General features: G+C 41.6%; 1 protein-coding gene across 2 annotated transcripts in view; it reads left to right on the top strand.

Moving 5' to 3' along the window:
* Nucleotides 1–22,818, top strand: part of NHLRC2 (NHL repeat containing 2) — a 95,708-nt gene extending 72,890 nt beyond the window's left edge. For both annotated transcript variants that reach the window (XM_073595856.1, XM_073595857.1), the window contains exons 10-11: nt 14,192–14,408; nt 16,915–22,818. In XM_073595856.1, coding sequence (XP_073451957.1) covers nt 14,192–14,408; nt 16,915–17,171 — 474 coding nt within the window. In that variant the 3' untranslated portion in view covers nt 17,172–22,818. The remainder of the gene's footprint in view (nt 1–14,191; nt 14,409–16,914) is intronic.
* Nucleotides 22,819–24,087: the final 1,269 nt, after the last annotated feature.

Genomic DNA, 24,087 nt, shown 5'->3' with positions numbered 1-24,087 from the left:
TTTTAAGCACCCCTGTCAGTGTTAAATGGTTTATCTCAATCACCCAATGACTGCTTTTGCTGGACAGCTTTGTCCGTTTTCACCAAGTGGCAGTTATTATATCTAAATATTGAGGACCAAGCAATCTGTCCATGTATGAAAGCTTGCTATAGTATTTTCTAAGCCTGAAATCTCCTGCCCCCAGGGGCGGACTGACCATTTGGGCACTTGGGCACTGCCTGAGGGCCCCATGCCCTAAGGGGCCCCATCAGGGTTGCCAGCCTCAATAAAACAAGGGACAGTATGTAAAAATCTGTGTTTTTTAAAACAAATCCCAAGATTATAGCTGCACCGCCTCTCCAGTACCTTTTCAGTGTGTGTATGTGTATTCTGTGTGTGTGTATACTGTGTGTGTCTGTGCGTGTATAGTGTATGTGTGTGTGTGTGTGTGTGTTTATACTGTGTGTCCCCATAATCTATTGCCTGGGTGCCCCATAATCTCCTATTGCCCGGGGGCCCCATAATCTCCTATTGCCTGGGGCCCCATAATCTCCTATTGCCTGGGGCCCCACAATCTTCTCCTATTGCCCGGGGGCCACATAATCTCCTATTGCCCGGGTGCCCCATGAGTTGTCAGTCCGCCCCTGCCTGCCCCACATCACAAAGCAGCTAATCTTGTATTATTATCACTTATTATCATCGACAACTGTAACATCCATCACTTTTGTTATTCTGAAGAAATCCATGTTTGTTTGTCTGTGCCTCTGTCCACAGAGAGCTTTATATAAGTTAATGACAAAGGTATCGCCAAATTGTTTGGCCTATTCCTGAAATGATCTGGTCCAAAAGAGATGTGCACCCTGCACAGCAGGAGCTGCTACTCTATATAACTTTTTCGTAAAAAAAAAAAAGTTTTAAACTGGAGAGCCTCTTTACAGTCTCCATTCGTCCTGCATTACCTCGCAGACACAGTTGGACGCTTTGTCCCAGTAGCCGTGTCTGACAAGCGAATTATCCCTCTGCACAAGTTTTCTATTGGATTAGAGGCCGGCTGTTTGCCTATAACAAGACAAACTTCAACAAAGAACACTTTGCTTTCTTTCATGTATACAGTAGGCGTCTTTACATCAATCTGACAAGCGGTAGAGAATTTAAGAGGTTACTTCTATTGCAGGACCTGCCAATTTAATAAGATCCATCAGTCACGAGATAAAAGACCTTCCTCTTCCTCCCCCCCCTTTTCCTCTCTGCAATTAGACCAGACACCCACACAGCGCATTGTACCATATGTACCTATACACTGGGTGCCGTGCATACTGTAATATGCAAATACAATATCATGAACTCACCCAGTCATATATTTATTCATTTGGCTGTCAGCAAGACAATCATTCTCTTTTGTTCCGTACAAATCTTCGTGCGCAGAAAACTGTCATCTTTGTAAACTCAAACAACTTTGAGGAAAACTCTATAATCTTTACAAGCTGAAACAACTGTGAGAACTCTAAGTTTACCGATGACATGGTACAGCTTTGCAGATCGGAGTTTTGTTGTATGAGATCAGTGCGGTCGTTATAATTTACCAAATGTGAAAAGTCTAAGCTGAAGATTTTTTACGTTGATTAATATACAGTTAAAGTGGATCTGCACCCTCTGCAGCAAGATCCCTCCTCTCCACCTCACCTCTAGTTCTGTGCATGGATAGCGGTCTACCTTTTTTTTTTTTTTCTTCTTTTTTTTTAAGAAATTGTCCCCCCTACCCCCTTGCATGTCTTTCACCTAGGCTAGTGCTCTCCAAACTGAGGCCAGAGCCCTTTACTTGCCTTTATCCGGCCCTTGGTACACTATTCCTTCCACTGATACAAGGCACTATTCCTCCTGCTGACACCAACAATAAGATATTATTCCTCCAACTGACACCAATGATGGAGCATCAATTCTTTCTCTGATACCATTAATGAGGCACTATTCCTACCACTGACGGGGCACTATTCCTCCTCCAAACCATAAGGGTGCTGTGTAATTTTTTTTATTTCCACTGGCCACAGTCCATCCCTGCTGAAGTTTGGAGAGCAGTAAACTGGCCCTTTGGAGTTTGGAGGCCCCTGTACTGGGTGAATGACGTGCACTTTCCTCCCTTTACATAACAAAACAGTGTTGCGCTTCCTAAATAACTACCAATAAATCCTTAAAGAGAATAGATGATTAACTTGCAATAAAGCAAGATACTGTGTGCACAATCAAATAAATGTTCGTGTTCCCTGACTGGGAATAGTGAACAATATTGTATTGTTCACTATTCCCAGTCAGTGAACACGAATATTTGATTGTGCACTCAGTATCTTGCTTTAATGCAAGTTAGTCATCTATTCTCTTTAAGGATTTATTGGTAGTTTTTTAGGAAGCGCAACACTGTTTCAATTTTTGGTTTGTGGTGGGAGTTTGTCACATCACCTACTACACATATCACTACATAGTGATTAAGGTTATTATCCTTTGCACATTTTCTGTGTGTGCAGCAGCTAGGTGGGGGGGGGGATTTTTCTTTTTCTTTTTTTTTTTTTCTTTTTTGTGGGATTTTGTTATATCACCTACTACTCATATCACTACATAGTGATTAAGGTTATTAATATTTGCGCTAATAGAAATTTGATTTATTGTTTGATAACTTTCCCCCTTTGCTTCCTGGGATATGCATGTCACATATCGAAGGAGGCAAAGCCTTCCATTCATTAAGATGGAGGGGATGGTCCCAGCAGGGCATCATCGAGAGGCAAGCCCGGAACAGCTGGCAACCTCTTGATGACATCACAGCAAAACATGGCGGATTGGGAGACAACAAGAGGATCCCAGCTAGACAGCCCTGGATCTGCTGGGTGGGTGAGTATCTGAAATATGTTAAGCACAACACCAGGTAAGCAGAGGTTGTTAAAGAAAAAATATGGGGGGGGTTGAAACTTGTTTTAACATGTGGATGGGAAAATCAAAAAATCCCATTAGGTAGTGAAGGCAAACAAACATAGAATAATAATCAATCCAAAGGGGACAATGACTTTTTTAATTCCAGGCATTGGCAGGTTATACATAGTTAAATTGGTCCAGGTTAAACTAATGTCACTATGTATATGACATACCCGGCCAATGCCCCTGGGAGCTGGAAATCACTAAATTCAACACCGCTACACCAGTGATCTCCACTTGATTCTGGGTCCCGTGCATTCTCCAACCTTCTCCTTTAAATTTTCTTATCACTGTGGTCGAAAACAATGGTCTATTTAATCCCACTAATTATTTAAAAAAAAAAATCAAACAAATGTACTTAAAACATTTTTTGTGACGCCGAGGATGCTTTTGACAGGGTGGACTGGACATACCTTCAGGCGGTACTGTCTAGATTGGGCCTTGGCCAAAACATGCTGAGGTGGATAGTTTCTCTATATAGTTCCCCAGAGGCTCGGGTCAAGGTAAATGGAACTCTCTCTGGCACCTTCCCTATACGGAATGGGACGAGAGAGGGGTTCCCCATCCCCCTTATTTTTGCCCTTAGCCTGGAACCGCTGCTAAATATGATCCAGCTAAACCCTAACATTAAGGGGTTTCAGGTGGGGACAAGGAAATTTAAGCTGTCAGCGTATGCTGACGATGTACTATTTTATGTAGCTGACCCGCTGATCTCCCTTCCCAATATCAAGGCTGAAATATGGAAATGTCATTCCCTGTCTAACTTTAAAATCAACTATAGCAAGTCAGAGATTCTCCCGCTTGCTATTCCCCCTGATATGCGCTCCCAACTGCAAGCTTCTTTTATTTTCACATGGTTTAGTTCCTCTTTAAAATATTTAAAACATTTTCCTCCCAGCCATATTTACACAGTTATACACCTGCAACTATGCCTCTTTGCTTTCCACAATTAAAGTTAACCTACTAAGATGGGATCATACCACTTTTTCATGGATGGGCCGAGTCAGTATCCTAAAGATGAATGTACTGCCAAGAGTCCTCTTTTATCTACAGATGGTGCCTATATCACTACCCATATCTTCTTTCTTGGCCCTCAACAGTCTGTTCTCGAAGTTTATCTGGCATGGCCAGAGCCCCTGTCTAGCCCTACGTACTCTGCAGCGTCCTAAGAGGTTGGGAGGACTGGGGGTTCCTTCCATGTGGAGGTATTACGAAGCGATTGCTTTGCAATGAATATTGGACTTGCAACATCACACTTCCACCAAATCCTGGGTCCCCCTTGAGAAATTTTTAGCTGGCCTTAACCTGTATCATGCTCCGTGGCTCCCCCAGGATTGCAGAGGCCTTTCAGACTTTGTATCGCCTGTCTCTGTCCATGTGTTGCGGGATGCCTTAAATGCTCAGGGGCTGCTGTCGCCACTTGTGTCCCCACTTGCACCCTATTAAAATAGCATTATTATGGTATTTATATCGCTATTCTGTAAATTATATTGATGGGGAAAGTTCCAAGAAAGTCTGTTCAGTTCTTGTGTAAAAACTCAAAAATTGATTTAATAATAAAATAGCAAAATATTACACGAACAATATCAAAATGTAGAATATAAAAATATCAACAATGTATTATATTCTTAAGATGAAGATTTAATCAGATGTGTGTCTGTGAAACTGTACCAGCTTCCTTCAATGTCTTGTGGTGTGTCGTGTCTACCAGCAAAACTCTCTGTTCAACTCTAAGGATGAGCTCTGGCGTGTTCGCACAGCCCACGTGCAGAGCCCGCCAGGAAGTCGGCACTGCGCTGCGCTAATCACAGGCAGTGAGACATTGTCCCGATGCACGGCTGCAGAGATCGGGAATGTCTCACTGCCTGTGATTAGGGCAGCGCAGTGCCGACTTCCTGGCGGGCTCTGCACGTGGGCTGTGCGAACACGCCAGAGCTCATCCTTATTCAACTCCTTTTACTCCTAAATTCAGCCCCCGCCATCTCCTAAAAAGGCTGGTTTCATCTTATAGTTCCACAAACTCTTCTAATGAGATATATCTTCCCTCCCACCTCTCGCGCAAGGATGGGGGTCCTTCAGTCTCCATGCACTGACATTCCTGAAGAGTGGGCAAGAACAATATCCTATTTTAAGTATAGGATATAACTTCTAATCAAATACTACATATATATATATATATATATATATATATATATATATATATATATATATATATATATATATATATATATATATATATATATATATATATATAATATTCATTACAAACCTATTGTTCTTATTAACCACTTGCCGACCGGGCCATAGCCGAAAGACGGCTACAGCGCGGTCGGCTTATTCTGGGTGGGCATCCATGGACGTCCCCCCAGAATACCAGAATGTTGCTCTCGCGCGTCCCCTGGGGCGCGCTCCCACAAACATCCATGACTGCCGGGTCGCATCACGGATCGTGGTAAATGGCCACTTGCAGTGGCCGTTTACCACGTGATCGCTCTGTCGAATGATGGAGCGCTCACTTGTAAACAAATCGGCGTCATGTCATGACGCTGGTTTCTCCCTCCCCTCTCTGTACCGATCTGTACAGTGCGAGGGGAGAGGGATCATTTTTAGCAGCGCTGTGGGCTGGATCTGTAGTGTCCACAGCGCTGCTCTGTGCCCATACTGTGCAATAATGTGCAATACTCTGCAGTACTCTGCAATAATGTACAATACTCTGCAATAATGTGCAATACTCTGCCATAACTCTGCAATACTCTGCAATACTCTGCCAATACTCACCAATACTCTGCCAATACTCTGCAATAAATTTTAACAGAAACAAAGATTTTTTTTTTTTACCAAATTTTCAGTCTTTTTTGATGTATAGCGCAAAAAATAAAAAACCCGGCGGTGATTAAATACCACCAAACAAAGCTCTATTTGTGTGAAAAAAAGGACAAAAATTTCATATAGGTACAGTGTTGCATGACTGAGTAATTGTCATTCAAAATGTGAGAGCACCGAAAGCTGAAAATTGGTCTGGTTAGGAAGGGGGTTTAAGTGCCCAGTTGTCAAGTGGTTAATATCCTAATCAAGAAATATTGTAATATAAACAAACTTATATTAACTAAAACATTAACTTTTACATTTTAAGAAATATTTGCATCTTAAGAAATGTGAAACCTTTAATCTCATTTGCCATGGAAGGATGGTAAGAACCCAGCGCAAGATTCCTAATTACTAACACATGTTTGGTTCTCCATAGGAATAATTATGAAGCTATATGTATACTTTTACAAATATAAAAGTCTAAATAATTCCACTTTTTCCATAACTAAAAGATATAAATATATATATATTCAACTAAATTATTCTATAAAAATCTAATCCATTCATTCATTTGTTAATAATTGTTAATTGATGAATATTAGATATAAGAAACTTTCTAACATTTCCCTCTCAAAATGATTGATTAAACAATCTTAATCATTTTTTTTTATCTAAATCCATTTACAACCACATCTCATTTGTATCCATACATGCTTTTAGATCTTAAGATAATTGATTTGAATATATTTTCAATTTTGATTCTATATAACAAAACGTGAACTTATTAAACCTTTTGCTTCATATACCATAAAATATTTTCACCCTATTATTTTCTTTTACAATCAATCCCCTTAATATTGATAAATTCATAAATGTAACATTGTTGTACAATACTTTGACGTATGGATGTCACGTAAAAAATATATGTTCCATACTTTCCCTCCAAATTGTGTTTAGCATAAATATATAATCCATACAACCTTTCAAATAATCTTGTCAAAATTTGAACTTAAATATATTTCTTAACTTCAATTCATTCATATATGTGAGATGATTTTAAAAGTAAATACATATTACAATGTAAAGTTAGTCCTAACTTCTCTATATGACTTTAGGAAAATGTACTGTTATCTTAATTAACACCAGATGTTCCTCCTAACTAAAATGACTCTATTGTAAGGATGTTTAACCCTTTCAACTCTGAAAATACACTATATGTGATTGTAAAAGTTGATGTGTAAAAAAATATCTCATCTTGATATGATAAACATATAATGCCACAAAAATGTATATATAAAAAACTGCAATATATCTGATGGATACATTTTTTCATCAGTAGTCAAAAGTCAATTGTTTTTAGAAGTTTCTCTCTTATTAGAGGTCTTGAGGTTTTTTTTTTTCTTCTTCTTATTATTATTCTTCCTGCACTCTGTAAAGTTGGAAAAACTTTATTGAGCATAAAAAGACAACAATAATTATAATAAATTTAATCTTTTGTGTCAAATCTTCTCCCAGAAATGATATTCTAAAGCTTCAAGGGTTTGTTTTTCATCTGGGAGGTCTAGAAATGTTACATTTCTCTTTTTTTGGTGACTTATAAGTCAGATCCTGAAACAGAATTCAGTATCATTATTTTGAATTTACTAATGCAAAATATACATTCATTTACCTATTCATTTTACACCACAATCCTAATATTTTATTATGACATGAAAGACATATTTTACTAATAACATTTCTAATTACTTTACTTTGCTTTATTTTTCTTAAACTAGCCTATACTCCTTATGCTATTATTCTGTGTATTTTAACTATAGCAGGATGCAATTTCTCCTTTTTGTCATGATTTGAAACCTCGTTTTCACAAACAAAGAAAGGTTTAAAAACAACCCAGAAGACTGAAGCGAACTGTGTCCATTCACTTTTCCTCTTTAAGATTTAGAGTCATGCGTGCTGTACTCTAATTTTTGGCATTTTCTGTAAAATTTTTGCTGAATAACATAACCATTCTTTGGGTAACACATAGAAAGACCTGCCGAATGACTCTTAATAGCATTAACAAATACTGGCTTAAAGCCCCTCTCAGCACTTGTTCCAAAAATACAATTTACAGGTTTCCTGAACTAATTTGTACAAACATCATTTTCTGTTACCAAAACTACCTGTATAGATTCAAATTGTAAAGTTTTAAAAAAATTGGTAATATTTGTCATATAATTCTCCTGTATTTATTCTCTCAATGATAGATCAGGTGTCTATAATATGATCTTACTAGATCTCACAATCTTTTTTGTTTCTTTGACTGCAAAATAAACACTTAACAATTGTTTAATATGTGTGTCAAAGGTCTTTTCCATATTTGTCAAACCTCTGGAGAAAAAAACTATTTTCTGATCACCTTCTTTTAATTGAGACCGTTACTAAAATTGAATTCTCAGATACATCAGTATGCAAAACAACAGGCATTGACAAACCAACTTCAGTTGTATTCAATGAAGGAGCATTCTGCAGATCCTTTTTCAACATTTCAAAGGCATCTGTCTGGGTTTGACCCCATTGTTCAAACACAACATCTTTTTGTCTTAAAAAATCAAATAATGGTTTAACTTTATCATCACATTTCTGTAAAAACTCTTTGCAACGATTTGCTTCGCTCAAAAATGTATATAATGCCTTGTAAGATGTTGGAATTGTAATAGCAGAAATGTTTCTAACTTTTTCCTGTGATAACTGTCTCTGTCTCTTTCTTTATAATTTGCATATAAAGAAATTCTACTTGACTTTTCATTAACTGAACTGACTTTGTGTTCAGTTTCAGCCCTGCTGTTTGTTATTTGTAATGCTTTTATACAGTGATCTTAAATCAACTGATAAAGAATACGAATCATCAGCATTCTTGATAGGCCAAATACAATTATTCGCCACTGATTGTGTTTTCTTTAATATTCTTTCTTGTAAAAATTCTTGTACAATGTCAGAAACTGGACCTATTGCTTCTTGTGGCAACTTATATTGAATTTGGGGCTTAGGATCTTTTCCCTCAATGTCTATTTCAATATCTTTAACCACTTCAATACCAGGCACTTAGACACCTTCCCGCCCAGGCCAATTTTCAGCTTTCATCCCTGTCGCAATTTGAATGACAATTGCACGGTCATGCTACACTGCACTCAAACAATTTTTTTATCATTTTGTTCCCACAAATAGAGCTTTCTTTTGGTGGTATTTGATCACCTCTGCGGCTTTTATTTTTTGCGCAACAAATTAAAAAAGACCGAAAATTTTGAAAAAAAGCAAGTTTTTCTTTGTTTCTGGTAAAAATTTTTGTAAATAAGTACGTTTTCTTCAATGACGGGCACTGATATGGCTGCACTGACGGGCACTGATACGGCGGCACTGATGGGCACCGATGAGGTGGCACTGATGGGCACTATTGATGAGCACTGATAGGTGGCACTGGTATGTGGCACTGGTGGGCACTCATAGGCGGCACTGATGGGCACTCATAGGCGGCACTGATGGGTACTTATGGGTGGCACTGATGGGTACTTATGGGTGGCACTGATGGGTACTTATGGGTGGCACGGATGGGCACTGATAGGTGGGCACTGATGGGCACAGATGGTCACTGACAGGTGGCACCGATGGACACTGATGGGTGGCACTGATGACACTGATTGGTGGCACTGATGCCACTAAGGGTGGCATTGATGGGCATCACTGCAATATAATGGTGCCAATCAGTGCCAATTTGTGGGCACTGATTGGCACAGATTCGGCACATTGGGCACATGTGGATGGCCATGGGGTACATACCTGGCCATCCACATGTTGCCCCCTTCCCTGGTGGTCCTAGTGGCGATCCCTGGTGGTCCAGTGTGGTCATTTGAGGGGGGCAGCGCAGACCCCCCTGTCAGGAGAGCCGCCGATCGGCTCTCCTCTACTCACGTCTGTCAGACGCGAGTGAGGAAAAGCTGATCAACGGCTCTTCCTATTGACATCATGATCAGCCGTAATTGGACACGGCTGATAACGTGGTAAAGAGCCTCCGCCGGAGGCTCTTTACCAAGATCGGTGAAGCAGTGTGTCAGACTGACACACTGCTCCACCGATCGCCACGATGCGGGCGCGTGGCGGCATGTTATCCTGCTGGACGTCATATGACGCCCAGTCAGGATAACTGAACCACCGCCCGGCCGTCATCTGCTATGGGCCGGGCGGGAAGTGTTTAAACAAATCTGTATCAATTTTGGTCTGACTCCAAAGACTTTTATGTGATCTAACCAATTGTTCCAATACGAGATTGGTTCCTTTATGTGGCCAATTATAAACTGAAGACATGTCAGCGACAATTGGAGCAACATAATTTAATGTTGGAAAAGTCTCAAACTTTTTTTAATCCCAATTTTGGCAATGGAAGTAATCCATCTCTCTCTTTGACAGCAATGTTTGTCTTATTGATTGAACTGTCATTAACAGTCTGTGTACTGATCTGTTTGACTTCTGAGGCATAAGGCAACCTATTGTTTGGACAAGGATGAATAAATTGCTCAGAAATGTCCTCAATTCCTAATTCCAAAGTTTTTCTTTGTGAATCTAATTTATATTTTAAACAGTCTTTCTGTACATTGCCACCTTTTTTACAATTTAAACAAATAACATTTCCTGTCTGCTCTGAAACTTTGGTTCTGTCTGTGACATGTATCTCACCATATCTGGGTGTGGCCTTACACGTGGCAACTCTCTGATCGCCATTTTGCTTTTGTCTGTCTTGTGTGCATACTACATCATTCATTCATTTTGTTTTAAGCAAAACTTCATGATCCTGGTCATTAATCTCTAGACCGCATATCTGGTACAAAAGACTTCTGTTTAGAGTCTGCACTATCATTAATCTCTAAACTCTTGCTTGACTGTGCTTTAGAATTTACACAAATCCTTTTTACCTTATTCTTTAATTCAGACAACTAATTATCTTTTATTTGAATTGCACTTTGCAAATCATCTATTCGCTCAGTCAAAATCGGACAATTAACAGATACACTGTTATCCTTCTGAGTCTTTGTTTTCCCTTTTGTACCAACAATATTCTTTTTAGGAACTCTTAATATCATTGTGTCATAAACCTTAACTAACTTTATCAAGTTTATAACCTGTTTGCTGTTTCTATTTCTCCTGGAAGCTTGACTGCATAATCAGTGCTTGTGCTTCTTATCTTCCCTCTCTTCAAGCGAAAGGAGAAATAATTAAAAAATGTTCGATATTTGGACAAAATGAACTTGGCTAAGGCTCGCCACTGTTAAAATACCGTTATTATGCTATTTATATCGATATTCTCTAAATTATATTGATGAGGAAAGTTCCAAAAAAGTCTGTTCAGTTCTTGTGTCAAAACTCAAAAATTGATTTAATATAAAATGGCAAAATATTACAAGAACAATATCAAAATGTAGAATATAAAAATATCAATAATGTATTATATTCTTAAGATGAAGATTGAATCAGATGTGTGTCTGTGAAACTTTACCAGCTTCCTTCAGGGTCTCGTGGTGTGTCGTGTCTACCAGCAAAACTCTCTGTTCAACTCCTTTTACTCCTAAATTCAGCCCCCACCTACTCCTAAAAAGGCTGGTTTCATCTTCTAGTTCCACAAACTCTTCTAATGAGACATAGCTTCCCTCCCACCTCGGTCGTTCAGTCTCCATGCACTGACATTTCCGAGGAGTGGGCAAGAATAATATGTGAAACTATTTTAAGTATAGGATATAACTTCTAATCAAATACTACATATACTTGTGTGTGTGTGTGTGTGTGTGTGTATATATGTATGTATATATGTGTATATATATATATATATATATATATTATATTCATTAAAAACCTAATGTTCTTATTAATATCCTAATCAAGAATATTGTAATATAAACAAACTTATATTCTTAACTAAAACATGAACTTTTACATCCTAAGAAATGTGAAACCTTTCATCTAATTTGCCATGGAAGGATGGTAAGAACCCAGCGCAAGATTCCTAATTACTAACACATGTTTGGTTCTCTATAGGAATGATTATGAAGCTATATGTATACTTTTACAAGTATAATAGTCTATATAATTTCACTTTTTCCATAACTAAAAGATATAAATATATATATATTCAACTCAATTATTCTATAAAAATCGAATCTATTCATTAATTTGTAAATATTTGTTAATTGATGAATATTAGATATAAGAAACTTTCTAACACACCCCTGGGGGGCTTCCCCTGGTTTTTTCCAGGGGAACACCTCTCCTAATTCCGCACATGGGCAAGGGATGGAGAGGCACGGTGTGGAAGGTTCATACATGAGCAGGGCCTAGTCTCATTGGACCGGCTTAGGCCCTTTTGGCAAGATATCAGAGCCCAGATAAAGGTTATACTGGATATTGATATGAATGACTCCCAATTGGAGTTTCTACTTCACGTGCCATCCATTCCTCTTAGCAACTACCGTAAATCGGTTCTGCCTCACCTTCTAAATGCTGCCAAGCGCCTTTTTCCCATACATTGGAAGTCAACTCATATTCCTGGACGACCTGATTGGATTAATCTGGTCAATAATTTGGCAGTGGAGGAATTGGTGGCAAAGTGCAAGGACAGGCGAAAAGTTTTATAGTGTCTGGGCCACCTGGATACATTATACCTCTAGTGCTGTACAGGTGCCATAGTTGATTACCTCCTAGATTCTACCTGCCTTGGCCATTGGTGCCAGAGACCCTTCCCTTTTTCTCATTCCATGTCACAATAGATGTACAGTTCACAGTAATCTATGTGGGTGCATAGCCCTGGCTTGGTATACTAGTTTATAAGCAACTTCCCAAGTTTGGGTACAAAAAAGATGGCGTCATATGATGTTTGCAACTGTATGTACCAAGAAACTTTCTGATACTAATGTCGCAGGTTTATGATCCATGGCCCATTGCCTTTTTTGTACGTTTTTTTTTTTCCTCTCTTTGTATTGGTTTGATTACTTACTTACTGTATGTCATCCCTTTCTTTTTGAAAATGAAAATGAAGATTATTAAAAAAAAAAAAAAAAAAACTTTTTTGAACAAAATTCGATGAGTGTGTAGCCAGCTTAGGAGTTCTAAGTCTTTTTATAATGGTATTGTTTTAAAACAAAACGCAGAAAAGCCATTGCGTTTTGGGGGCTTAAAGTGTTTTCAAAGGTCCACCTTTTATTTTTTTTTATTTGTTGTTATACTTACCCTACTCTGCGTAATGGTTTTGCACAGAGCAGCCCTGATCCTCCTTTTCTCGGGGTCCCCCGCGGGTACTCTGGGCTCCACCCCTCCCCACAGTGCCCCCATAGCAAGCTGCTTGGCTGGCATGGATAGTTCCATGTGTGTGGTGCCTGGCTATGCAAGCACCCAGTGCTGTCACTGGGTTGTAGGAAGAGAGTTTTCATCCTGTGTAAGCTCTGACCAGGCTCCGAGCTTATATGGAGCTTCTTGATTCTTCAGGTAAACAGGACAGCAGCATAGTATAGGGAGGCAAGCATAACTAATTTGCAAGGGCCAGCAGTAAAATAAACCTCTCGCTTTGCCTCTGTGCTTCTCTGTGCAATGTGGGCAGATCATGGCTGGTAGGGCCAGCAGGGTGCTGTATGTAGTTTCCTGAAAACAACATCACAGCAACCTGCCTCAGTACTCCTCTCAAGAGCCCTCATACAAGCAGTGGTCTGGTTTTTAAATGCAAAAGCAAAATGCCCTGATTTGTGAATGTCAGTTTGCAGGCGTGGGTATTCCTACATAGGCTGCATTTCAGTGCAGGGGCAATCAGGCTGCTGGAAAAAAAGTGCTAGAATGTGCTGAACATCCTTCAGCCAGAAAATGAGGTGGGCTGTCTCTGACTTGCTGCAGCTTGTAATGCACATTGAGAGAAGCTCACAGTGTGCAGTGAAATTAGAATAAGCCATTTGAGTACAGGAGAGGAGCCTGTACAACTGTGCAAGATGGAGGAACTAGGTGTATAGGGCCAAGCTGGGCAGCACTGCCCAATGGATTCCCAATACACAGACAAGGCAAAAGGCCTTGTTCCCTATCATGGCAGCTCACACCAGCACACTGCAGTTGTGTGTGCTGAATAAAGTACAGCTAGCAGCGCTTATTCCATAGCACCATGTTGTAACACAGTCTACCGCATCAAACTGCACTGTGACCAATAGAAATGAATGAAAAAAAGGTTATAGTAAAATGCTCTGTTCACAACTCCTTAGTATCATTGCTTCACATCACACACCAGTGACCATGTTGTAGCACATGTTGGTGTAAACAAGCCTTGAAAGGAAGGCTGGAGTCCAGTTTTAAGCCTCAGGTGCCATACATGTACCGTATAGACACAAGCAGAGTTGATCATTTGTCTATTAAATCTGCATCTGTGTACTCTTCTCTCTTGCAGCTTCCTATCATGCACAGTGATGCAGCGGATGTTGTGGACAGTGCCCTGCCAAAGAGAATTATTAACCCAAAGCTGCCTAAATCCACTCCCAACATTAACCTGGAAACCTTAACTGTGTCACCCAGCAAAACCTTGAAATATTCTCTAAACCTCAAACTCCCTTTGGGTGCAAAGTTAACTGAAGGAGCCCCAAGTTTCTGGTTTCTCTTCACAGAAGGTGAGTTCCTTCCTGAGCTGTTTTACATGAAATCCATTTATAAAAAAGTTAAAGGAGACGTATAGCCAAAGCTCGTTTGGCTGTACTTCTCCTGTGGATCACAGGAGTGCAGTCCGTTCTGCACCCGTGAAAAGCGTTGAGCAGACAGCGGGCTGACCTGCCCACATGCCTGGACCGGCACCTGCTCAGGCTCTCAGCGAACTGCTGAGAGCCTGAGTCGGCCACTCCTGGCCCCTCCACAGCCCAGCACTCCAGTGAGTGCGGGGGAGGGGGGCCAGAACAGACAGCGATGACTGACAGTCACCAGCTCTCTGCTCATGGAGCTGTGAGAACCGAGCGATCAGTTGTGTGCAATTGCTCGGTTCTCAGTGTTAGAGGCGCTGGGAGATAGATGCAGCATCGGACCGCATCGGATCCACCTAGGTAAGTATGATTCTTAAAATAAAAACATATATCTCTTTTATGTAAAATCTCAGTGAGTAGTATTAATTGCAAAAAGGTCCCTTTCACACAAGCGATCCAATCGGATCCACCTGTCAGTTTTTCAGCTGCACCTAATCAGATGGTCCATGTACCCTGGCAGGTATAACCCCTTCCCGCCGACTGTACGCAGATATGCGTACTCAGCTTTCAGAGGTTATACTGGGATGATGCCCGCAGCTGCAGGCATCATCCCAGGACCGTTGTTTACAGCGGGCGATCGGCTATCCGAGGATAACAACCAATGCGGCTAAAAGCCGCTCGGCTGTTATACCGGAGGGGACATCCCCCGCCTCCCGCCGCTCTTACGGGAGGCCCGGTGTCCAATCGGCTGCCTTCGGCGGCTGGGGGCGGGCTGGAACGAAGCTGTGGGCAGCTTCGTTCCAGCCTTCTCAATGTAAACACGGAAGCGACGTCATGACGTCACTTCCCCTTTACTCGGCTGCCAATGGCGCCGGTTTTAAAAAAATATACATTATTCAGAATCGCCGTTTTCGGCGATCTGAATACTTTGAAGTGTAAAGGAGGGATCGGGGGTCTTTTAGACCCCCGATCCCTCCATAAAGAGTACCTGTCACCACCTATTACTGTCACAAGGGATCTTTACATTCCTTGTGACAGCAATAAAAGTAAAAAAAAAAAAAAATTTTTTTTAAACACAATTTATAAAGTATAAAAATAAATAAAATAAATTAAAAAAAAAAAAAAAAATTTAAAGTGCCCCCGTCCCCGCGAGCTCGCGCATACGGAAGTTGCGCCCGCATATGTAAACGGTGTTCAAATCACACATGTGAGGTATCGCTGCGATCGTCAGAGCGAGAGCAATAATTCTAGCCCTAGACCTCCTCTGTAACTCAAACCTGGTAACCGTAAAAAAAAAAATTAAAGCGTCGCCTATGGAAATTCATAGGTACCGTAGTTTGTCGCCATTCCACGAGTGCGTGCAATTATAAAGTGTGACATGTTTGGTATCTATTTACTCGGCGTAACATCATCTTTCACATTATACAAAAAAATTGGGGTAACTTTACTGTTTGGATTTTTTAAAATTCATGAAAGTGTCCCTTTTCCAAAAATTTGCGTTTAAAACACCGCTGCACAAATACCGTGTGATATAAACTATTGCAACAATCTCCATTTTATTCTCTAGATTCTCTGCTAAAAAAATATATATAACGTTTGGGAACTCTAAGTAATTTTCTAGCAAAAAATACGGATTTTAACTTGTAAACACCAAATTTTAAAAATAGGCTTAGTCATGAAAGGGATAAACAGGCTTGTGGGGAGCAGTGTGTGGATAGGAAGTCTTTTTTTTTTTTTTCAACCTGCTTGAACAAAAAAAAAAAAAAAAAAAAAAAAGAAAAACTAATGTATGGGCAGCTTAAGTCTCTAACTACAATTACAATTATCCCATCAGGCTTGTCACTTCACTCCAAGCAGTAAAAGTCATGTGATCACATTGGTTTTTATTCCATCTGTGAGGATCTGTCAGTAACCTGGAGTATGCTGTCCAATTCTGGGCACCAGTCCTCAGGAAGGATGTACTGGAAATGGAGCGAGTACAAAGAAGGGCAACAAAGCTAATAAAGGGTCTGGAGGATCTTAGTTATGAGGAAAGGTTGTGAGCACTGAACTTATTCTCTCTGGAGAAGAGACGCTTGAGAGGGGATATGATTTCAATTTACAAATATCGTACTGGTGACCCCACAATAGGGATAAAACTTTTTTGCGGAAGGGAGTTTAACAAGACGCGTGGCCACTCATTAAACTTAGAAGAAAAGAGGTTTAGCCTTAAACTACGTAGAGGGTTCTTTACTGCAAGAGCGGCAAGGATGTGGAATTCCCTTCCACGGGTGGTGGTCTCAGTGGGGAGCATTGATAGTTTCAAAAAACTATTAAGCACCTGAATGACCGCAACATATAGGGATATATGCAATGTAATACTGACATATAATCGCACACATAGGTTGGACTTGTCTTTTTTTTTAACCTCACCTAATATGTAAGTCCACTTCTCCCTTTCCAGGCCATGAATGGTTACTTGCTGGACAGAAAACCTATGGGGAAATTCTGAGTCTCGCCAAACCAAGCCAGATTGAGCTTACCATCCCGCAGGAGTTCCGGTCCCCTGAGGCAGTGCTGAAAGTCGGCGTCTGCGTGTATTTCTGCACCAAGAACAGCAGCTTGTGTACGATGAAGTCTGTCTCCTTTACTCATCCTTTACAAGTGAGCGTTGATGACACCGGCTACCCGCCAGTTCTGGACCTCGCCTACAGCTTTTAGGAAGCAGAACACAACTTGCTGTAGGCCAAAGTGGGCCTTTGATATGGCTTTTCTTGTCACACCTGGGGCACAGAACAGTCTTGTTTACAAAAATGCAGCTTTATTATGGCTTCCACTGTCTCAAAACTGCATGGAAAAAAGTTGTATGTAACGTACATTTTGGGGAGTCCAAAGTCCTGTCTGCTGTCCAGAAGTCCTTTATAGAGAACTTGAGAGATTATCAATTGAATTGTACAAGTACTTAAAGTGAACCTTGGGCCATGATACTGGACATTTAAGTATTTTTATAGTCTTGGCAAGTAGTAAATGAACTTTAAAGCAAGCCCTCAATGACGTCTGTAGCTGTAGTTACTGTGAAATACTTAATCCTCAGCGTTTATACCGGAAGTACTGAGGTCACTCAGCTCATTCTCCCAGTGCTGACTTAGCCGGTAAGCTAACCCCCCAAGCGGACTGAGCAGCCTGGCTCACTCTGCTCCCCACTCCCAGCAGTGATTTAGCAACTCACCATGCTTTCCCCTCCCAGTTACAACTCAGTAGATCAACTTCCAACTCGCCCTACTCTCCCCTTCCATCACTGACTGAGCAGCTCAGTTTTCCCCTGGAGCAGTGACTTAGTAGCTCTGCTTGTCCTCAGGGCACTGACTCAACAGCTCGGCTCACCCTGCTTCTTTCCCAGCAATGACTCAGCAGCACTTTAGCATTCTATTCTTCAATATAAACCCAGAACAAGAGCTGAACAAGCACTAGATAAGAAGATAAGCTTAGCAGCTGAGAGAAGCACTCGATTGCTTTTGCGGTAAGCTTTGAGGATGAACTTCTCCTAAGTACCTGCAGCTAGAGAGGAAATGTGTTAAAGCGTATTTACTGTTTTAAAGCCTATGAAAATACTTGATTGTCCATAGCCAGGCCTTTAAGCATCACTAGTGTTGGGATCCAATAAGAAGGATGCATCGGACAGAACAAGGGAATTTCCCATGTGTTACAACGGCTGCCATTTCCCCATTGAAGATATAACACAGCACTTAAAGCTTCATTACCTGAGTGCCTTAAAATAGTCAGACACCCTGGAGGCAGCCATGTTAGGGACTAAATCATCTTTTCAGATAAGAGGAAACGTTTAGATTTTATGGGCAACACAGATTGCCTATTCAACAGTTAATTTTATTGTGTGCCTCATGCCTTAAAAGCAAACCTTTCAAAATTCAGTATAAACTGCCATAACTGTTTAATAACTACAACAAGTGACTAGACATCCAGGTTTCTTTCCAGAATTGGACTCTGGTGGACCAGAGAAGCCTCCAATATCTAGACATGACTAGAGAGCAAATCATGACTCAGAACCCACATGCATCTTACAATATATCTGCTTCCCAATGGATCGCTGAAACACTGGTTAAGTCCCCTAAATGTCATTTTCTTGTGGTGTTCCAGTGACTGGTGCACTTCACTGTTTTATAGTACCAAAGTGTAGCTGCAATAATGCTCCATTTTTTTTGGATAATAAGATGCTTGGAAAATGCACACTGACTTGTTTGTTTATGCCTTGTGAGAAGAGCTTATTTAAAAAAATGTTTTTTGTTATTTGCAATCATTTAAATATATTTAAGTTTAAAAGTTTTGGGACAGTGGATTGGGGTATTCAAATCAGTATAAACCTGCACATGGCATTATTGCGTAGCACTCCAGTTGTCTCACAATCTAATGCAGCATCTGTACACTGAAGAAACCAAGTTATCAGAGTATGCAGTGGCAGGACATGCAAACCAGGGTTGCTGCAGGTCATTTGACCTGTCGCTGAATTCAGATCAGATCAGAGGTCCTCAACCATAGTAAATTCTTCCAAAATCTTCCATGTCCCAGCAGTAAAAACAAGGTTTATACTCTTGCAATAAAAGTATGGGAATTCAAGGGAATTGCCCTCAGATCTTTGGTGTCAGTAGAATCGTGGCCTCCATTTGAAAACGGCCCCTGAATTCACTGGTGTCAGTGGGAACCTGGCCCCCAGGAAAGGACAGCCCCTCAATTAATTGGTATCAGTGAAACCCTGGCCCCCTGGAAGGAAGAGCTTCCCTCCTGATTTATTGGTGTCAGTGGAACCCTGTCCTGCAGGGAAGAATAGCCCTCAGTTCATTGGTGTTTGTGGGATATTGGCCTCTAGGAAACAATAGCCCATCTAACCATTGGTGTCAGTGGGACAATGGCCCCCAGGGAAGACTAGCTCTATGAATTGTTGCTGTCAGTGAGATAGTGGCCCTCATGGGAGAGTAACCCCTCAAATCAATATCAGTGGTATATTTCCCATGGAAGAGAATAGCCCCTAGAATCGCTGGGTTAGTGGCTTCAAGGGAACAGCCAATCTATTCATTGGTGTCCTTGGAATAATAGTCTCCAGGAGAAAATAACCCTGCACATGATTGGTGTCCATGGTATAGTAGTCCTCGGGGATGAAAAGCTCTCCAATGAATTATTTTTAATGGTACAATGGCCTCTAGAGAAGAATAGCCCCCAAGTCATTGGTATTAGTGAGCCCCAGGGGAAGACCAGCCCCTCAAATCATTGGTGTCACTGGAATGATGGACTCCATTGGAGAATAGCTTTAATTTTATTCTGACTCTTTTATTAAAGCCAATACATTTCAGCAGTTTAAAGGAACCCCTCCGTGCCCCCCACCACCACCACAACCACCAGGGCTTGGTACTGTTGAACAAACCATCTGGTTTCTTTAAAGCTGAACTTAGTTTATAATTAAACAAGTTGTGAGCAGGCATTTCTTTACATAGCATGTGTCTTCTGCAATAAGACACAGTTGTCTGCTCGCAGTCTACACGTGCAGCTCAATATGCATTCTCCGGTACCCTTTGTGTCAGTATGACCGATTCCAATGCTCCTGGGTCAAACCTCGTCATCCCCTGAAGGTCATTTAAGAAAGGCCGAAAATCCTGCACTTGGAAGTAGCCTGGGTAGAAGATGACATTGGTGGCTGGCAAGGGATGTAGCTGTTGTATCGCTGGAAGGTGAAGGTGAGTATATTTTAGGGTTTAGGTCTGCTTTAACCAGCATCAGGAGCAATCAGATGAATTACCCCTTAGGATCCCTCCAATTTTATCAGTCCAGGACAAGCTTCATTCAGTATTACCAAGTCTTCTTGATGAAGGGAGACTCTTTCACCCCCTGAAAAACACTGTATTTTATTTACATTAGAGTTTAGAATTAAATCTGGACATCATATGTTCTCTTATGAGTGCTTTCCTCCTCGCCCATCTAGTCTCTACTCGAGCAAAGATAAGAATGCTTGCCTTTACCCTGTTTTAACTGCTAACTGAAAATACCTACTGTATAATTGATCCAGCATCTTACACCTTTCTACCTTAGTATTAAAAACCTCACAGAGGTTCAAACCCTTCACCGCTCTATCCAAAATCAAAAATGTTTTTGCTAGAGATACTATTTAGAGTGTAACATTACTATTTAGCCTAGGGAAATATAACAAGATGGACTGATCAAAAATACACTTTATAAACTGTATCGCCCGCCTTACTACAGATGCCCTTATGACAGGGAAGGATAAATGAAAGCAGTGGCGTAACTACCGCCATAGCAACCCATGCAAATGCTATGGGACCCGCAGCCGCTATGGGGCCCCGGTGAGGATGACAGCAACGCTGTGCCCCATACAGCGTGACCTGTACACACCGCAGCCAGGGGAAGAGAGAGGAGAGGAAGAGGCGAGCTGTCCGTATCAGCAGAGAGTGTGATTGCTCGCTGTAATAGCTTTCATTAGAACTTCCAGTGTTCCCGGGGGTCACGTCACATAGCTCCACCTCTTGGCCCGGCGCCTTTGATAGACAGAACGCCGGTCCAATGCAGGACGTGTGACGTCATCAAAGGCGTCAGGCCAAGAGGTGGGGCTATGTGACGATGAGCCCCGAGAAGATGGGAAATTCAAATGAAGGCTATTGCAGCGGGCAATCCTGCTCTCTGCTGATCCGGGCGGCTTGCCTCTTCCTCTGCACAGGTGAGGCTGTATGGGGCACAGGTCACGCTGCATTGATACTAGGGCAGCTGTGGGGGGGGCTGTTTGCAGGGGGGGCCCATAGAACATTTTGCTATGGGGCCCTGTGATTTCTAGTTACGCCCCTGAATGAAAGGAAACCTGTATTGTTTCTTTGCATGTTTACACTTTGAGTACACAATGTGTACCTGAAAATCATTTCTTGCGTGTCTTTTCTTATTTTTTTCCTTATTTGCTGTTCCATATTTTCACATATAGACTTATAGCTCCTCTAGTGCAATGGGTTATTCACATTTTTTAAATTATAGCCCCCCCAATGGATTGCCCAATATGTCCCCCATAACTCCACCACACTGTCCAAATTGTCATCATCAGGCCTATTAGGTACCAGTATGACTTCACAAGAAAACAATAGAAAACATTTAAAAAAGCTTACACAGTCACCATTGACTGCAAGTGCTTAACCTATTGCTGCTCATGTAATGCATATGTGTGGTAGCAAGGAGGGTGGGCTTTAATGCCCACACGCTACACATATCCATCTGGGTGGCAGAGGTTTCTGTACTGGGAGTGCCCTCACTGTGGGTTCCCAGCACAGACACTGAGCTGTCAAACGCAGAACTTGATCCATACTAATGATTGGGGACTGGCTCCCAATCATGTGACCTCTGTGAAAGCCAATCACAGTGGTCACATAATTAGGCAGACCTTCCTGCCCCCCAGGTGTAAAAGCTCCAGTTGGCTGAAACAAAACAACATGTAAGGTGCTACCACCCTTCAACCCCGAACCGAATGAATAAACGTATGACCGGTGCACAACTGCAGCCTCCACAAGCGCAAATGGATGCAATCAAACTGAAGATGTCGGCAATCCAGTAAAAAAGACTGCACAAGTTTCCTTTATTGATAACTTTTAGGCTTAAAAGTTCCAGAATACATGAAAAAAAACACTGACGTGTTTCTGCCCTGACTAAGGCCCCTTGAGGGCAGCAATGCATGAGTGTTTTTTCATGTGTCATGGATTAACCTCGAAATTGTCAAAGGAATTTTGTGCTGTCTTCTTACTGGATTGATGACTCAATCTTTAGTGTAAAAAGTCCAGTTAACCACTTGCCAACCAGCCACCGCCGTTATACGACAGCAGGTCAGCACGTTCCCGCAAATCGCTGTAGGTGTAGGCGGGCTCCTTTAAAGAGCCGTAGCAGGCGTGTGCCCACAGTATGGCGGGGGACCCGATGCGCTTGGCCGGCGGCCGCCCGCAATCGAGAGCCAGAACGGGGATCTGTCAGTGTAAACATACAGATCCCCATTCTGACAGGGGAGTTAGAGGTCTGCTGTTTCCTAGTGATTAGGAGCAGTGATCTTTCTCCTCCTCCAATCAGCCCAGCCCCCATACAGTTAGCAACACTCCCAGGGAACACACTTAACATCTTGATCGCCCACCAATGTTAACCCCTTCCCTGCCAGTGACATTTATACAGTAATCAGTGGCTATTTTTAGCTCTGATCGCTGTATAAATGTCAATGGTCCCAAAAAAGTGTCAGATCTGTCCGCCGCAATGTCTCAGTTCTGCTAAAAATTGCAGATCACCGCCATTACTAGTAAAAAAAAAAAATAAATAATAATAAAAATGCCATAAATCTATCCTCTATTTTGTAGACGATATAACTGTTGTGCAAACCAATTAATATACACTTATTGCGATTTGAGGAGTTTTTTTTGTATTTTATCAAAAATATGCAGAATAAAATACATATTGGCCTAAACTGATGAAGAAATTTGTTTAAAAAAAAAAAAATGGGGATATTTATTATAGCAAAAATTTTTTTTTTTTTCAAAACTGTCGCTCTTTTTTTGTTTATAGCGCAAAAAATAAAAACCGCAGGCGATCAAATACCACCAAAAGAAAGCTCTATTTGTGGGGGAAAAAAGGACATCAATTTTGTTTTTGTACAGCGTCGCTCGACCACGCAATTCTCAGTTAAAGCGACGCAGTGCTGTGTCGCAAAAAATGGCCTGGTCATTAAGGGGGAAAATCTTCTGGTCTGTAAGTGGCTAAAGGAATGTCGGGCAGTTGGAAGAAAGGGTTAATAGCTGCCTTTTATTAATTTGCAAAAATTAGAGTGGACCTTAACCACTTCCCGCCCAGCCTATAGTGGATTGACGTCCGGGAAGTGGTTCCGTTATCCTGACTGGGCATCATATGACGTCCAGCAGGATAACATGGGGGCACGCAACACGGCGATTGGTGGAGCGGTGTGTCAGTCTGACACACCGCTCCACCGATCTTGGTAAAGAGCCTCCGGCGGAGGCTCTTTACCACGTGATCAGCCGTGTCCAATCATGGCTGATCACGATGTCAATAGGAAGAGCCGTTGATTTGATTGTTTATCAGCGCAGCCCCCCTCAAATGACCACACTGGACCACCAGGGATCGCCACTAGGACCACCAGGGAAGGGGCAACATGTGGATGACCAGTTATGTACCCCATGGCCATCCACATGTGCCCAATCTGTGCCAATCAGTGCCCACAAATGGGCACTGATTGGCACCATAATATTGCCTAGATGCCCAGCAATGCCACCCTTAGGAGCATCAGTGCCAGTGTCATCAGTGCCACCCATCAGTGTCCATCGGTGCCACCTGTCAGTGCCCATCCATGCTCATCAGTGCCCACCTATCAGTGCCCATCCGTGCCACCCATAAGTACCCAGTGCCACCCATAAGTACCCATCAATGCCACCTACGAGTGCCCATCGGTGCCACCTATGAGTGCCCATCAGTGCCACATACCAGTGCCGCCTATCAGTGCCCGTCTGTGCCACCTCATCGGTGCCTATCAGTGCCGCCGTATCAGTGCAGCCATATCAGTGCCCGTCATTGAAGAAGAAAACGTACT

Source organism: Aquarana catesbeiana, linkage group LG08 (assembly GCF_042186555.1).
Source record: "Aquarana catesbeiana isolate 2022-GZ linkage group LG08, ASM4218655v1, whole genome shotgun sequence".
Classification (NCBI taxonomy): Eukaryota; Metazoa; Chordata; class Amphibia; order Anura; family Ranidae; genus Aquarana; species Aquarana catesbeiana.
The sequence above is the reverse complement of the archived record's forward strand: the minus strand, read 5'-3'. Positions and strand labels throughout refer to the sequence as shown.